Below are 17,438 nucleotides of genomic sequence, written 5' to 3' on the forward strand. Positions count from 1 at the left end.
GTGAATAGATGAAGAAAAATGCAATGTCAAATACACAACAGACAGGTTTCATGGTTTCCTGATGGGGAGTCTTTGGAGGTGCTCCTTAGGCAAACCTGTTATTAGAGTTGAATGCTCCCTTGATGAGTATTCAGAGTGACAAGTTTGATAGGTGAGATCTGACTTCAACTCCTCCCTGTACCACAGGTATCCACTTGAAAAGTGAGCAGTTCCTTGCTTCCCTCATTATCTTGCTTGCTTTCTGCATTACCATAATAAAAACATCTTCTCACCTCACAGAGCTACTGTAAGGACAAAGACCTTACCAGCTTGTGAGGTGCCAGTAACACCACTTTAGGAGCCTGCAGGTGTGTAAATATTGCACATAGCTGTTTGGTGCAAGAACCTCAAATCTCTGCCTTGGCTTTGGACAGGTTAGACTGGAGGGTCTTAAAGGTCTTTTCCAACCCAAATTATGCTAAGATTCTACTCATCTTTCACAGAACATCTGCAGTGAGTAAAGCAATGACACCAGAACAGGCTTCTTGAAGTTAGCTGACACAGAAATTGCAAGTTCCATTGTATTTTCTGAGCCAGGACTTAGTATTTTTTAACGTATTGCCTTGATTTATTTGCTTTCTTTACACAAAGTAAGATGTCCTTACATATTACTTGTAGTTTATCATGCATAGTGTGATACTGTATGCAGGCTGACAAGTTCAGCTTAGGTTGATATCTCTTTGAGATATGTAAATGGTGTGAGGAAGGTTTGCTTTGCTTCAGAAAGGAAAGAAAAAAGATGCAATGTTTCTTTCCAAGAAAAGAATTCTTGCAGCTTAAGTGAAATGCAATTTTCAAAGCACTAGAACACAACCCTGCATACTGAATAAGGCAGACAGCAGAGCTCTGCAGAGTGTGTGTGTATGCACAAGCCCTTTGAGGGAGCTGAGGTTGCTAAGTCTGGAGAAGAGGAGGCTCAGGGGGGACCTTATCACTGTCTACCTGAAAGAAGGTTGTAGCCAGGTGGGGGTTGGTCTCTTCTCCCAGACAGTCAGTGACAGAATCAGGGGACCCAGTCTCAAGCTGTGCCAAGGGAAGTTTAGGCTGGATGTTAGGCAGAAGTTCTTTGTAGTAAGAGTGATTGGCATTGGAATGGGCTGCCCAGGGAGGTGGTGGAGTCCCTGTTCCTGGAAGTGTTTAAAAAGAGATTGGATGTGGTGCTTGGTGCCATGGCTTAGTTGATTAGATAATGTTGGGTGATAGGTTGGACTTGATGCTCTTGAAGGTCTTTTCCAACCTTATTGATTCTGTGATTTAGTGATATGTATATTTTTGGGGGGGGTTTTGTGAATGTCTCTACATTTACTCAATAGAGGCTAAAATCCAGGTCCTGAGGTTTGATCTACAGGAAGAAAAACCTTTCTGGAACATTCAGACTTATCAGCTGGGAAGCGTAACACTTCCAGCTGAAGAAAAATATCTGACAGATCATGATCCTGCTGTGCACAGCAGAATGTTTTTGGAGGTGGAAAAGAAACAGAATCACAGAATCATTTCAGTTGGAAAAGATCAAGTCCAACTGTGAACTAACTCTACCAAATCTGGGGCTAAAACATGCCCCTCAGCATTTCTGTGTCTTTGAAACACCTCCAGGGATGGGGCTTCAATGGCTTCTCCCCTGGGCAGCCTGTTCCAGTGTCTGAGAACTCTTTCAGACAAGAACTTTCTTCTAATATCCAACCTAAACCTCCTCTGGTGCAATTTGAGGTTATTCCTCTTGTCCTGTCACTTGTCACAAGGGAGAAGAGACTGACCCCTGCCTGGTTCTCTAGACTAAACAACTGCAGTTCCCTCAGCTGCTCCTCACCAGACCTCTTCTCCAGGCCTTTTGCCAGCTTTGTTGTCCTCTGGACACACTCCAGCCCCTCAGTGTCCTTGTAGCCCAGTGCTCAAGGTGTGGCCTCATAAGTGCTGAGAGTGTGGCACAGTCACTTCCCTGCTCCTGCTGGCCATGCTATTGCTGACCAAAGCCTGGATGCTGTTGGCCTTTTTGGCCACCTGGGCAGACAGTAGCTCATATTCATCTGGTTTTTGATAGTGTTGAATGTTGACTTGATTTTCCAGTTCCTGGGATTATGAACAATGAAAACATAGCTGTTTGTCACCTAAAAGCACTTGAACCATCACAACTCTGTGACTTTCCACCAGCAAAACAAAGAGAATTGAGTGGGTGTTACCGGGGCAGAATCTAGAGATGGTCAAGTGTCAGTCTTGTATTTAGAAGGGGGCAGAGCTGCCTCACCCATGTGCCACAGAACCAGATCTGTTCATTTTGCATCCACTCAGCCTAGTAAAAAATAGATGTTCTTCTTTGAGGCAGAGAAGGGAACCATAAAAGAAGGAAATCTGACCACGCCAATACCCCTTTAAGGGCTTTCAGAGCTCACGCCAGTATAAAAACAGATGAAGTTCTTTACTGCAAGGGTGGTGGAACACTGCCATAGGTTCCCAGAGAGGAGGTGGAAACCTTATCCTTGGACACATTCAAGGTCAGGCTTGATGGGACTCTAGGCTACCTGATAGAGTTGGGGTCATGCCTGCTTACTGCTGGGGAGCTGAACTAGACGTCCTGGAGAGGTCCCTTCCAAGCCAGTGCGTTCTATGATAACAGCATTGTATGATTCTGTGAAGGAGCTCAGGCTAGGCACTGGCACAAGGACCCCAAGAGTTCACACTCTAAATCTGAACTTTGCCTGAAAGACAGAAAGAAGTGTGTCCAGTACTGGACTCACCTCCTTAGTGTTTGTTGGTGCAAAGCAAGTAGCTGCACAAAAAGTGGGAGGCTTTGAATTCACCCTTCCAGCACAGCTGAAAGCACATGAGTCCCAGCACCAGCTAGTTCAGTGCTCTTTGGCCACACTCTCTTGGTAGCAGGCATTTCCTTATGCTACTGTGGATCCACAGCACTTCAGTACTCAGAGGAGGAACTCCTCCATGGGGGATCCCTCACATCATAGTTCTGCCACATGCTCTCCACAAGCCACTTCTGCATTTGACCTTCACTCCTTTGTTGGTTTGAAGGGAAGAGCTTGTTGGGTTTGGTGTTTTTTTAAAGAAACAAACTTTTAAGTGTTCTCTCAGCAGTGCTTTAATGCTGATAGGACAGCTGGGGGTGGGGGGGTGGAAGAGAACTGATGCTTAAACAAAGGACAGGGAAAGGTCAGAAAGCAATCTGTGCCACTGCAGAAAACAATTTCTCTGAGCTGTAAAAGAATTGAAGCCAAGTGAATATGCCCCAAAGACAAAACAAAAAAACAGAGTTAAAACACAAGTCAAGACTGAATTTTGGGACTTTAGTTTGCCCTTGTTCAAAATAAATAAATAATGGTGTCATTCGTGGGTCACTTCCACATAAGTCACACTGGGGACATCAGCTAATAAGAGACAATCAGCTAATGAGACAATTCAACTTCTTGTTAGTCATCAGTCAGTAGCTCTGAGGAGGGATTTCATTGGCTAAAGACTCCACAGGATGCGAGGGCAGCTTTGATTGTGTCTGTTGTGTATGGACCATTGTATGGTGATGTCCTTGTGGCATCACAGAACCATTTTGGTTAGAAAAGATTTCTAAGACTATCAGGTCCAACTGTCAACCCTGCACCACCACGGCTGTTAAGTCATATCCCAAAGTGCCATGCCTACAGGCTTTTTTAAACACCTCCAGGGACAGTGACTCTACCACCTCCTTGAACAGCCTGTTCCAATTCCTGACCACTCTTTCAGCAAATAATTTTTTTCCTAGTATTCATTCTAAACCTCCTCTAGTCCAGCCTGAGGCCATTTCCAACACTCACTTCACGATGACCTTCTTTCGGGGAGTCATGGAGAGCAAGAAGCTCTCCCCTCAGCCTACTTTTCTGCAGACTAAACAACCATAGTTCTCACACCTGACCCTCTCCAGACCTGTTCTCCAGACCCTTCACCAGCTTCTTTGTCCTTCTCTGGACATGCTCCAGCACCTCAGTGTTGTTCTTGGAGTGAACCCAGTATTCAAGGAGTGGCCTCAGCAATACTGAGTACAGGGAGGTGATCACTTCCCAGGTCCTGCTGGTCAACATTACTGCTGAGACAGAGTAGGATGTAGGATGCTGTCAGCCTTCTTGGCACACCATCACTTGTGTTCAGCCACTGCCAGCCTGCTCCTTCAGGCCCTTTTCTTCAGGGCAGCTTTCCAGCCACTCTGTGCCATCCTGTGTCACTGCATGGGATTGTTATGACCCAGGTGCAGGACCCAGCACTTGGCCTTGTTAAACTGCACATGGCTGACCTCAGCCCATTGCTCCAGTCTGCCCAGAAATGATGGTTTTTTCCTCTTTGATTTTCCAGCTCTACCAGCAGTTTCCGTTTGTAAACAACCCCAACGATTTACCATGGAGAAGTGACTTGAATATCAAAATGGAGCTTCTGAATGAGAAAAGCTTCCTGTGACAAAATCAAATCAATGGCAAGGCATATTAAAAGGTATGATATTGTGTCACCTGTCACTCCTGCTGAGGAGTGCATTTTTCTGGTAGCATCTTGTATCGGTTTGAATGTGATGACTTGAAAAGTCAGGTCCCATTGATTACCAAATCAACAGACCTGCCTAGCCCTGGAGGATTTACTCAAGGGAGCAGCATAATGAAACTTAGTCGTAATCTGTGGAGCAAAGCACTAACCCTGTTATTTCTTGGCAACTGCCATGGTTTCCTAGTGGGGTTAACAACTCACCTGAGAGCCACCCAGCTCTGCTTCTCTCAGACTCACCCAACATCACAGCATCCAGTGGTGCAGGTTAAAAAGTAATATTCCTTTGGAAAAGACCTTTAAGATCATCAAGTGCGACCACTGTCTAACTCCCCAAAGTGTGGCTTTAAACCATGTCTCTCAGCACTGCATCTCATCCTCTTTGAAACACCTCCAGGGATGGAGATTCAGCCACCTCCCTGGGGAGCCTGTTCCAGTGTTTGAGAACATTGTCTCACATGTAACTTACCTGTCTTCAGATTTACTCTACTCAACTACAGCCTTCTTACAATCTAGCTATGTCTATTAGAAGTCTATTAAAACAAATATAAACATAGAACTACAGAATGCTTTTGGTTAGAAAAGATGTGTAAGATCATCGAGTCCAGCCACCAAACAAACACCACCACAGCCATTAAACTGTCTGCATGTGCCATGGCCACACATTTCTTGAACACCTCCAGGGATGGTGACTCCACCACCTCCCTGGGCAGCCTGTTGCAGTGCCTGGCCACTTGTGAAGTAAAGACATTTTTCCCTAATACCCAAACCTAAACTTCCACCAGAGCAATTTCAAGCTATTTCCTCTCATCCTGTGACTTGTTACTATGGAGAAGAGACCAGCACCCACCTGGCTCCAACCTCCTTTCAGGGAATTATAGAGAGCTTGATTGCCATAGTGTAGTGGGTTTTGAAAGCCCTCCCCATCACTACTGAAATTTCCCAGACCAGCTCAGGCAGCTGGCAAGTGAGATAAAGCTATATTTACAAGCATATACCCACACCACATTTACAAGTATTTACAGTTATGTACAGGTTAGAAATACTATAGAAATCCAAACTCCCTCCCAGACAAAGAAAAGAAGCTCAGAGAGAGCTCAAAGCCACCCTCTGTCTCCCAGACAGACAAACAATCAGCAAAGCTTACTTGTTATCTGTTAGTGGAGATATTAGAGCGGAGAGATGGAGAAGTGAAAGGAGTAAGGGCTCTGAGGCAAAAGGACAAATTGCCAGGGAATGATGTAGACTTTATCAGTGCTTTTCTTTCATAACCAATGACCTAATTTCTCTCATTAGAACATTCCCATCAATCACAGAACCACAGAATGTCAGGGCCTGGAAGGGACCTCGAATGATCATCCAGTCCAACGCCCCTGCCAGAGCTGGATCACCTATACCAGATCACACAGGAGCACATACAGGCAAGTTTTGAATATCTCTGGAGAGGGAGACTCCACAACCCCCCTGGGTAGCCTGTTCCAGTCTTCTGTCACCCTCACTGATAAAAATTCCTCCTACATGTTCACATGGAACTTCCTATGCCTCAACTTCCACCCACTGCCCCTTGTCCTGGGCTTCACCCAGCAGAGCCTGGCTCCATCCTCCTGGCACTCACCCTTTACATATTTATAACCATGAATGAGGTCACTTCTCAGTCTTCTCCAGGCTCAAGAGCCCCAGCTCCCTCAGGCTCTCCTCATAAGAGACATGTTCCATTCCTTCAGTCATCTTTGTGGCTCTGTGCTGGACTCTCTCACAGTATCACAGTATTATCAGGGTTGGAAGAGACCTCACAGATCATCAAGTCCAACCCTTTACCACAGAGCTCAAGGCTAGACCATGGCACCAAGTGCCACATCCAACTCAAGCAGTTCTGTGTCCCTCCTGAACTGGGAGGTCCAGAACTGGACACACTACACCAGATGTGGCCTCATCAGGGGAGAGTGGAGGGGTAGGAGAACCTCTCTAGCCCTACTAGCCACAGCCCTTCTAACACAGCCCAGCCTTAAAGCAGCACACATAGGTAACATATATTAGTGCTAACGAGAGGGACGACCTGCAGACACCACCTTTAAATGCCAGGTGTATCGTTTGCCTTATCCGTTTGGTCAGCAGGAGCTGAAGCACGGCTGTGCTGCGCGCCTGTGCCGGGGCAGACAGCGGCCCTGCACTGTGCCCTGCACCGTGCCCCGCGCCGCAGCGCTCACCTTTGATGCAGAAGGGTCCGTCGTAGGCAGTTGCGGAGCAGTCGCAGGAGTAGCCGTTGTACTTCTCGACGCACTTGCCGCCGTTGGCGCAGTACATGCCGTAGCTCGTGCAGTGGCCAGAGCAGCCAGGCTTCACCCCGGGCGTCACTTTGGCTCTCTCTTCCAGGTCCAGCGTCACCCCATTCATCCTCAGCGAACGAATGCAACCCAGGAACCCTCGCTGGCCTCCTGCAGCACCTGAGACAGGGAAAGCCATCAGGCAGCATCAGACAGGTTCCACTGCTGTTGCCTTACATGAAACATCCTGCTAAGCTTGTGACAACAGCTGGAAAGGAACAGTTTCTGTGTGAAGGCAAGGAATGGCCTTATCCTAACGATAATTGTGTCCCTCTACTCAGTGACTGGGAGGTGGTGGAGTCACAATGCCTGGAGGTGTTCATGTGGACATGGCGCTTTGAGGCATGGTTTAATGGCGATGGTGGTCTTAGGTTGGCACTTGGGATTCAGTGATCTTAGAGGTCTTTTCCAAGCCAAATAATTCTGTGATTCTATGATCCTATTGTCCCTCTTTACTCAGCAATGGGGAAGCCATACCTCAAATATCTGGTTCAGATTTGGACCCCCCTCTCCAAGAAGGACATCAAGGTTCTGGAGGGGTTCCAGAGAAGAGAAACTAAGCTGGTGAAGGGCCTTGAACACAAGTCCTGTGAACAACAGCTGAGGAAACTGGGGTTGTTTAGTTTTCAGAAGAGAAGGCTGAAAGAAGACCTCATCACCTTCTACAGCTACCTCAAAAACTACCACATCTCTGCATCTTTTAACACTCCCAGGGATGGGGCCTCCAGCACTTCCCTGAGAAGCCTGTTCCAGGTCCTGACAACTCCTCTGGGGAAGAAGTTGTTCGCAATGTTCAACCTAAACCTCCCCAGGCACAACTCGAGGCTGTTTCTTGAGAGAGGAGACCTCCCTCCTACATGACTCCAACCGTCTTTCAGGGAGTTGTGGAGAGCAGTGAGGTCTCCCTTCAGCCTCCTCTTCTGCAGACTACATCCCAGTTCCCTCAGCTGCTCCTCACCAGCCCTGTTCTCCAGACCCTTCGCCAGCTTTGCTGCCCTTCTCTGGACTTGCTCCAGCACCTCAATATCCTTCTTGTAGAGAAGGCCCTCAAACTGAACCAAGTACTCAAGGTGTGGTCTCAGCAGTGCTGAGTCCAGGGGGACAATCTCTGTCTCAAGCGTGTGACATCTGTACATGTGCGTTGAGATGGCTTCTCTTAGCAGTCAGCATGGACTATGCTTTCCACCCTCCCTCCCTGCTCCCACCCCAGGAAGCACTTGCTGAAAATGGGATTTCAGCTGGAAAAGTCTTACCTAGGGCTGGATTAGAAACAAAAAAGCCTTACAATAAGCAAATAACAACGAGTGGCTGTCACTATTCCACATCCTCCTCCTCTCATCTCTGATTACTACAGTGCCATGGGCAGTGAAGTACCCCATGGAGATCTGAGTGCTTGGCGCTGCAGAGCACTAAGGCTGACATTTACCTGAGTGGGGAAGAAGACTAAATACAGAGCAGTGAGAAAGGGCTGATTCAAATTAGCTGCTGGTAACTGGATGGTTTGGAGTGAAAGGAGACAGTGCTCAGCCTCTGACAAGAGCACAGGGCAGAGTGTTCTGCTGTTCTGTTCTGTGTAAATGTAGAGAGGTGACAGAGAAGGGGCAGTGGATACCAACTAGAACACAGGAAGATCCATCCAAACATGAGGAAAAACTTCTTTGCTCTGAGGGTGCAGGAGCCTTGGAGCAGGCTGCCCAGAGAGGCTGTGGAGTCTCCTCCTCTGGAGAGATTCTAAACCTACCTGGATGTTCTGATCCTGGGACGCCTGCTGTGGGTGACCATGCACTAGCAGACAGGGTGGACTCCCCAGAGGTCCCTTCCAACCCCTACCATGCTGGCGATTTTGCGATATACACTGCCGTGATGGATAAAAAACACAACATATGTGATTGCCTTCTCTCCCTGGTGATTGTCCTAGCCCCTAGGACATGAAGACATCATAACTCTTGTAGGATCATAGAATGTTAGGGGTTGGAATGGACCCAAAGAGATCATTGAGTTGAACCCACCTGCCAGAGCAGGACAATGCTATCTAACACAGATCACAGAGGAACACATCCAGACAGGCCTTGAAAGGCTCCCAGGGAGCAGTGAGCAGAGCCTGTCCCCCCACTCCTGGCAGCCTTCAGACACTTACAAACATTTATCAAATCCCCTCTAAGTCTTCAGACTAAACAGCCCCAGGTCCCTCAGCCTCTCCTCATAAGCCATGCCTCCTGTCCCCTAATGATCCTTGTAGCTCTCAACTGGACCCTCTCCAGCAGACCCCTGTCCCTCTTCAACTGGGGAGCCCAAAACTGAAGGCAGCACTCAAGATGGAGTCTCAGCAGGGCAGAGTAGAGGGGGAGGAGAACCTCCCTTGATCTTCTGGACACAATCCTCCTAATACACCCCAGGATCCCTTTGGCCTTCTTGGCCACAGGGGCACATTGCTGTGCCGTGGGTAACTTGTTAGCCACCAGGACCCCCCATCTCCCTTTCCACAGGGCTGCTTTCCAGCAGATCCCCTTCCAGCCTGTACTGGTGCAGTTTTTTATTCCTCCCCAGGTGCAGGACTCTGCATTTGTCCTTGTTGAACTTGACCTGGTTCCTCTGTGCCCAGCTCTCAGCCTGTCCAGGTCTCTAGATGGCCACACAGCCTTCAGCTGTCTCAGCCAAGCCTCCCAGCTTGGTGTCATCAGCAAACTTGCTGAGCAGACACTCTGTGCCCTCATCAGTGTCACTGATGAAGAGGTTGAACAGGACTGGCCCCAGCACTGATCCTTCTGCTGGTCCAAGGAAGCAGAGACTTAATTCTACAGGAAATAGACCAGGAGACACCACAACAATTCTTATTTGTTATTACTCTCCAGTCACTGATGTTCAGGGTATTCATGTGGGACACTCCAACTCAAATTGATTCCCTGTCTGGCTCCAAGCAAGGGTTTAAATTAAATCTGTTCTGTGAGATGTGTGCTTCAGTCACTGAGTTATGTCAGATGGATGTGATTTAGAGAGAAAACCCGGTGCAGATGTGGACATTCAGGTTTTGGCAGTAAAGGTACTAGGATGTCTCAAAACATTGCTGGGGTCACACTTAATTCAATCCTACCAATAAAAACAAGTTACAATTCCCCAAGAACTTAGAGTGCAGCAGAACTGCAGCTCTCCCTGTTTGCAGCAGAGGGCTTGGTATTTCTTTTAAAAGGTTAAGGTTCTCTCTTTTAAACAAACTTCACATTTCAGCTTCCTTTGAAAATGCCTTTTGCTGGGACCAGAGTCAGTGGTAAAGAAGAATTTAAGCTTGTAAATAATGACTGCACATCTGGTGCCACATTACACCCAGTCTGTGGTGACACTGTGCTGTTTGCTAGGGCACAGCACAGTGCCTCAGCAAATTCATTTCTGATGTTGAACCCTGACTAACACAGGGGAAAAAATAAGATGATGTCTTTTTCCTTCTCCTTTCCCTCTTCTGTTAACAGATATATAGAGAGGTTGGGAAGTGCTTCTTTGCTCAACATTTCATACAGTTGTGATTCTGGTTAATGGCACTTGGCATCTCTGCACTTCACAGTCCTGGAGATAGCACTCAGAGAAACACAAGGGCTGCTGGAGTAGCCTGCCCAAAATGCAGCAGGCACCAGCAGCTCCAGAAAGCAGACAGAAAAATTAGGTTCCAGGGAATGAATTTGCGTAACACTTGTCAAACAGGCAAACAGCCCCTGAGACTAAAGGGAAAAGACCACAGTGAGAGCCATGAGCACAAAAGGGTGGGTGATGATCAAACCTAAAGAGGCTGGAAATGCTGCTGAGGCTGGGATAGGCACTACAGACACAGGCAGAGCTGGCAAGACCAGTGCAGAATTTTTAAGCTCTCTGGTGAATACTTGTCTGTGTGTGAGGGAGATGCTCAGCGGCAGAGGAGCTTGGCACTACTGCCTGGCACCTCCAGCCAGGACATGCAGACAGGGAAAGAGAAAAATGACAAGTTCATAGGATTGTTTGGGTGGGAAAAGACCTTTAAGATCATCTAGTTCAAGAGTTAGCTAACTCTGCCAAGCCTGGTGCTAAACCATGTCCCTTAGAATCGTAGAATCATTAAGGTTGGAAAAGTTCTCTAAGATTATCAAGTGCAACTGTTGAAATCACTGTGGCCACTAAGACCAAAGTGCTGTGCCCACAGGGATTTTGAACACTTCCAGGGATGGTGTCTACCCCACGTCCCTGGGCAGCCTGTTCCCATGCATGATCACTCTGTCAAGTAATTTTTTTCTTAATATCCAACCTCAACCTCACCTGGCGCAACTTGAGGCCATTTCCTCTTATCGCTAGTTACTTGGGAGAAGAGACCAATATCCACCCTGCTCCAATCTCCTTTCAGAGACTTGTAGAGAGTGAGAAAGTCTCCCCTCAGCCTCTTTTCTTTCAGACCAAACAATCCCAGTTCCCTCAGCCAGTCCTGTCAGCACAGAACAGCTTTTCCTCATTCGATCATCTTATTTCTCTAATTATGACATGCTTGTTTTGCCCTTCCCTTCCCTTCCCTTCCCTTCCCTTCCCTTCCCTTCCCTTCCCTTCCCTTCCCTTCCCTTCCCTTCCCTTCCCTTCCCTTCCCTTCCCTTCCCTTCCCTTCCCTTCCCTTCCCTTCCCTTCCCTTCCCTTCCCTTCCCTTCCCTTCCCTTCCCTTCCCTTCCCTTCCCTTCCCTTCCCTTCCCTTCCCTTCCCTTCCCTTCCCTTCCCTTCCCTTCCCTTCCCTTCCCTTCCCCCCGCCATGCAGTGCTTAAGGAGAGTAACGTCCCACATTCAGGAGCTTGCTGCTGGCAGGGCACAGGGCGTTGAACACATGAGGGCACCTTACCAACATAGAGCTGGCTGTACAGCTCGAGGCGCGTGTGTCCTTCGGTGGGTGCTTTCTGGATCTCCACGGGTAACTGGTCTACCTGCAGGCTGGCCTGTTTGACGTTCCTCTCGGCGTTGACTCGGTGCCACTGGTCATCATTCAGCTGGCTGGGAGATCTAACGACGATTTCCACAGGCCCATTTCCAACGTCAAACGAAAAGGAAACCTCCACAGCAGCTGAAAGAGGAAGCAAAAGGGAACTCATCCTACATACTTGTAAATGAATTTGGTTCTACCGCCTAAATTGAGAGGATCGGATTCACTAGGACAAGATGCTGGTCAACCACCTTTCAGAATTGGTAAGCATGTTCAGCTTGTTTTAACATGAGCAGGAGTTACAGTGTTTCCAAGGAAGCCACTGGGAAAAGCATCTCTAGCACAGGGTGGGAAATCAAAGCAGTTTGGCTTGTCAGACGTAAGCAGAAGAAACAATAGCCTCCTGGACAGATGGGCAGAGTCCAATGGGATGGGGTTCAATAGCTCCAAGTGCAGGGTGCTGCACTTTAGCCACAGCAACCCCATAGAGAGATACAGGCTGGGGTCGAAGTGGCTGGAGAGCAGCCAGACAGAGAGGGATCTGGGGGTGCTGATTGATACCCGCCTGAACATGAGCCAGCAGTGTGCCCAGGTGGCCAAGAGAGCCAGTGGCATCCTGGCCTGCATCAGGAGTGGTGTGGTCAGCAGGAGCAGGGAGGTCATTCTGCCCCTGTACTCTGCACTGGTTAGACCACACCTTGAGTACTGTGTTCAGTTCTGGGCCCCCCAGTTTAGGAGGGACATTGAGATGCTTGAGTGTGTCCAGAGAAGGGCGATGAGGCTGGGGAGAGGCCTCGAGCACAAGCCCTATGAGGAGAGGCTGAGGGAGCTGGGATTGGTTAGCCTGGAGAAGAGAAGGCTCAGGGGTGACCTTATTGCTGTCTACAACTACCTGAGGGGTGGTTGTGGCCAGGAGGAGGTTGCTCTCTTCTCTCAGGTGGCCAGCACCAGAATGAGAGGACACAGCCTCAGGCTGCGCCAGGGAAGATTTAGGCTGGAGGTGAGGAGAAAGTTCTTCACTGAGAGAGTCATTGGGCACTGGAATGGGCTGCCCGGGGAGGTGGTGGAGTCGCCGTCCCTGGGGCTGTTCAAGGCAAGGTTGGACGTGGCACTTGGTGCCGTGGTCTGGCCTTGAGCTCTGTGGTAAAGGGTTGGACTTGATGATCTGTGAGGTCTCTTCCAACCCTGATGATACTGTGATACTGTGATTGCCGCTAGTAATAACCTGCTCACCAGCTCATAGAAGACACCATCGACAGGCCCTGAAACAATGGCAGTATTCTTGATTTCTAAAGTTTGCAGTTCACATTTCTTTTCTCTTTTGGGGGGTAATTAATTTTCCCAGTAAACTAATAATGCAGTCTTAATGACCTATGTGATGTTTCATGGTTGACAGGCTATGAGAGTTGGGGCTCTTCAGCCTGGAGAAGGCTTCAAGAAGACCTTGTAGTGGCCCTCTAGTATCTGAAGAGGGCCTACAGAAGGAGAGACTATTTACAAGGTCTTGTAATGACAGGAGGAGGTGTAATGGGTTTAAACTGGCAGAGGAGAGATTCAAACCAGATGTTAGGAAAGGGTTCTTTACAGTGAGGGTGGTGAGACACTGGCACAGGTTGCCCAGGGAGGCTGTGGATGCTCTCTCCCTGGAGGTGTTGAAGGCCAGGTTGGATGAGGTCTTGAGTGGCCTGTTCTAGTGGGAGGTGTCCCACTAGGGGTTAGGACTAGAGGTGTTTTGAGGTCTCTTCCAACCTAAACCATTCTATGGTTCTATGACAAAGAAATGGCTGCTTAGCAAGCATTACAGTGCTCCATTTACAGCAGATCATTCAAAACTTGGTTAGAAGCTTTAGGAAAGTCCCTTAGGCTCTACTAAACGTTCCTCCAGGTCATCCTCAGCAAACAACAACACTGACAGAATCACAGAATTATAAAACCATTGGGTAGCAAAAGACCTTCAGATCATCAAGTCCAACCACTCTCTACTCTGCTGAGACTGCTGCTAAACAGTGTCCCTCAGCTTCACAGCTCTGCCTCTTTGAAACACCTCCAGGGATGGCTATTCTGGAGAGTTTGGTATTGTGAAACAAGGAGTGTGGCTTTGGAATGAAGACATACAAATTTGACTTTCTTACTCCTATAGTAAGGGAGGGAACTGGGATTGTTTAGTCTGGGGAAAAGAAGGCTGAAAGAAGACCTCGTTGTTGTCTCCAGCTCCCTGAAAGGAAGTTGGAGTGAAGTGGCATTCTGTGTCTTCTCCCTAGTATCAGGCGACAGAACAGGAAGAAATGTCCTTGGGAGGTTTAGGTTGGATGTTAGGACAAATTTCTTTCCTGAAAGAGTGGTCAGGCATTGAAAGAGATGGTGAAGTCACCGTTCTTGGAGGTGTTCAGAAACCATGGAGATGGCATTGTGGGACATGGTTTAGTAGCCATGCTAGTCTTCGGTTGATGGGTGGAATCAAGGAACTTAGAGAGCTCTTCCCACCAAAACACTGAAAGCCTGGATGAGGCACTTAGTGCCATGGTCTGGTTGATTGGACAGGGCTGAGTGCAAGGTTGGACTGGATGATCTTGGAGGTCTCTTCCAACCTGGTTGATTCTATGAAAACAATTCCATGATTGCATAATTTAGGGTTTTGAATTACAGGATGGTGGCAAAGCACCACACGATAAGGTGACAGAAAATGGATTATCAGTGATGGCATTCACAAAGCAGGTACCCAAGAGTTCCATTTCATGTAGTTTTCTTACATATCAAATCAACAAGCCACAGCACCCTTTCAGTTCTTCCAAAGAACTCTGAGTACCCCAACTATGGTTTCAGGGCTCCAGCAGAGAATCATAGAATCAACCAGGTTGGAAGAGACCTCCAAGATCATCCAGTCCAACCTAGCACCCAGCCCTATCCAGTCAACTAGACCATGGCACTAAGTGCCTCATCTAGTCTCTTCTCGAACACCTCCAGGGATGGTGCCTCCACCACCTACTTGGGCAGCCCATTCCAATGCCAATCACCCTCTTTGTGAAGAACTTCTTCCTAACATCCAGCCTATACTTTCCCCAGCACAACTTGAGACTGTGTCCCCTTGTTCTATTGCTGGTTGCCTGGGAGAAGAGGCCACCCCCCACCTGGCTACAGCCTCCCTTCAGGTAGTTGTGGTTTCTTGTTAGGTTGGATGAATAAAGCAGCCTGATAAAAACAATACTCAGCAAGGCTGTTAAACTATGAGAGGAGCAGCACTCCATGACCATTAGCACTAACAATGCTGATAAATAGGGGGATGTATTTTTGTACGTGGCCTAATAGGTTTTCACAAGGTTATGTCAGGCTGAATTAAACACATTTTAATGAAAGCTTGGAAGGCTGGGAATAAAGTTTTAACAGAGACTGCTCTTTCAACCCAAATTTACTATACAATTGGCACCTTTGGTGTTTTTCTGCAGAACTGGCCCATTTTTAAAGCAAAAATTAAGAGCACTTTTTATTGCTGTTGTACTTTCAGCTCTCTGTTGAATTAAATAATTTCATTTCTGCAATGCACAGCCTTTCATAAGCCATGAATTTAGTCTGTTTGGCCTTTTGCACTTGACAAGACAGAAAATCTGTAGGAGCCAAAGCTTGCCATTAAAGAAATAAAGATGTTTCATTTTAATGGTGTTCTGTCTTACAACTTCAGTGGTTCTGCCAATAAACTCAGGCAAATTAGGAATTAGAGCAGTACTTAAGCTGTATGTTGTGTTCATGTCTGTTTAGCAGGGAGGGTGAGTAATACTCCCTCTTGCTTTGAGGAATTGCCTCAGATTTCTTTACTACCAGGCCTGAATTGCTTTTCAAAACCAATTTGTCTACAAGATTATGAAGTAAGAGTCCCTCAGCAGACTTCTCATCTGGTTGTCATTGGAAGCACCTTAGAATGGCCTTCTTCTAGCACCTGGAGAGGCCTAAAAGAAGGCTAGAAAAGATCTTTTAGTAAGGGCTTGTATTGATAGTAGAAGGAGAAATGGCATTAAGCTTAAAAAGAGTAAATTTAGACTGGATATTAGAAAGAACTTTACAGTGAGAGTGGTGAGACATTGGACTGGGTTTGCCCAGGGAGGTTGTAGATGCCCCCTCCCTGAAGGTGTTTAAGGGCAGGTTAGAGAGGACCTTGAGCAGCCTAGTTTACTGGTTGTTGTCTCTACCCATGGTGGGGGAGTCAGAACTAGGTGATCTCTAAGGTCCAAACTGTTCTATGAACCTATGCTTCTATGAACTGTTGATATTACTCATGGGTATCTTGAGTACAAGCCTGCCCAGGATTTTGAAAGCCTGTGCAAGAACACTTCTTTGTTTGCAAGCGCTTGGTCTTCCAAATGGAAGCATCTCTAGTTTTTTCAAGGAAAATTACTCTTCCTTTAAAAGACTGACTGCAAAGAACTGGCAAATAAGAGATCTCTCAAGCAAAAGTTCTGTGCCTTCACTGCTCATCTTAATGCAGGGCTTTAAACTGAAATCTATCTCCCTGCCTGGAAGTCTTAGCACAGACTTCATACATATTAAAGACAATTACTCCTTCTGACATAAGACTACAATCTGTATATATTCATATTAAATTTTCATAGTTAATCTTAGGAGTTAGGGAAGGGAAAATGTTTCAGAATAATGTTCTCATCAGAGCTCTGTGGATGGTCCAATGATGTGCTGACAGGTAGAGAAGGCAGTACAGCACCTATGGACTGTGCTGATCTATGCTCAAGCAATGTAATCACAGACCAAAGGAGAGGAAGCTTATTTGCTAGACTGATGGACTGGGAAAAGCCTGTCAATGGACAGAGCTTTGCAGATGGGCAGAGGCTCTATGTCTGGCACGTGAGCTGTGTTGATGGTTCTGACTCTTCCTTCAAAGTGCATGGCCCTGCTCCTAGGTTGGGGCAACCCTCAATATCAGTACAAGCTGGGGGGTGATGAAAATGAGAGCAGCCCTGCAGAAAAGGGGGTGCTGGCTGGTGAGAAGCTGGACATAACCAATAATGTGCACTTGCAGCCCAGGATGGCGTCGTGCACTGCATCAAAAGAAGCATGGCCAGCAGCTCCAGAGAGGTGATTCTGTCACTCTGCTCAGGTGAGACCTCCAATACAAGAGAGACATGGACCTGCTTGAGCAGGTGCAGAGGAGAGCCACCAAGATGATGAGAATGCTGGAGCACCTCTCCTAAGAAGACAAGCTGAAAGAGTTGGGGCTGTTCAGCCTGGAGAAGAGAAGGTTCTGCTGACACCTTACAGGTACATTTCAGTATCTGAAGGGGACCCACAGGAAGGCTGGGGATGGACTTTTTAGAAGGGCTTGTAGTGATAGGATGAGGGATGATGGTTTTAAAGTACAGTAGGGTGGATTTAAGTTAGACATAAGGACAAAGTTGTGCACAATGAGGGTAGTGAAATACTGGTACAGGTTGCCCAGAAATAGGGTTTGAGGCCACATACCTGGAAACATTCAAAGTCAAACTTGATGGGGCCTCAGCAACCTGTTCTAGTTGGAGATGTCCCTGCTCACTGCAGGGGCTTTGACAAGGCCTTTGAGGTTCCCTTCCAACCCACTGCAGTATGTGATTCTTCTGAGGTGCAGCTCCATTTCTCCCCTTCAGGGCTTTCTGAAGTTCAACCCCATGGCA

General features: G+C 47.5%; 1 protein-coding gene across 12 annotated transcripts in view; it reads right to left on the reverse strand.

Annotated features, from left to right (window-relative positions):
- The window catches only part of CNTNAP2 (contactin associated protein 2), a 1,124,907-nt gene that overhangs the window by 84,592 nt on the left and 1,022,877 nt on the right, over positions 1-17,438 (reverse strand). For all 12 annotated transcript variants that reach the window (XR_010308041.1, XM_064169555.1, XM_064169553.1 and 9 more), the window contains 2 exons: positions 11,710-11,928; positions 6,753-6,989 (listed from right to left, as the gene is read on the reverse strand). Coding sequence is in view for 11 of the 12 variants with exons in the window: in XM_064169555.1 (XP_064025625.1) it covers positions 6,753-6,989; positions 11,710-11,928 (456 nt within the window). In the remaining variant the exon portion in view is untranslated. The remainder of the gene's footprint in view (positions 1-6,752; positions 6,990-11,709; positions 11,929-17,438) is intronic.

Source organism: Pogoniulus pusillus, chromosome 32 (assembly GCF_015220805.1).
Source record: "Pogoniulus pusillus isolate bPogPus1 chromosome 32, bPogPus1.pri, whole genome shotgun sequence".
Lineage (NCBI taxonomy): Eukaryota > Metazoa > Chordata > Aves > Piciformes > Lybiidae > Pogoniulus > Pogoniulus pusillus.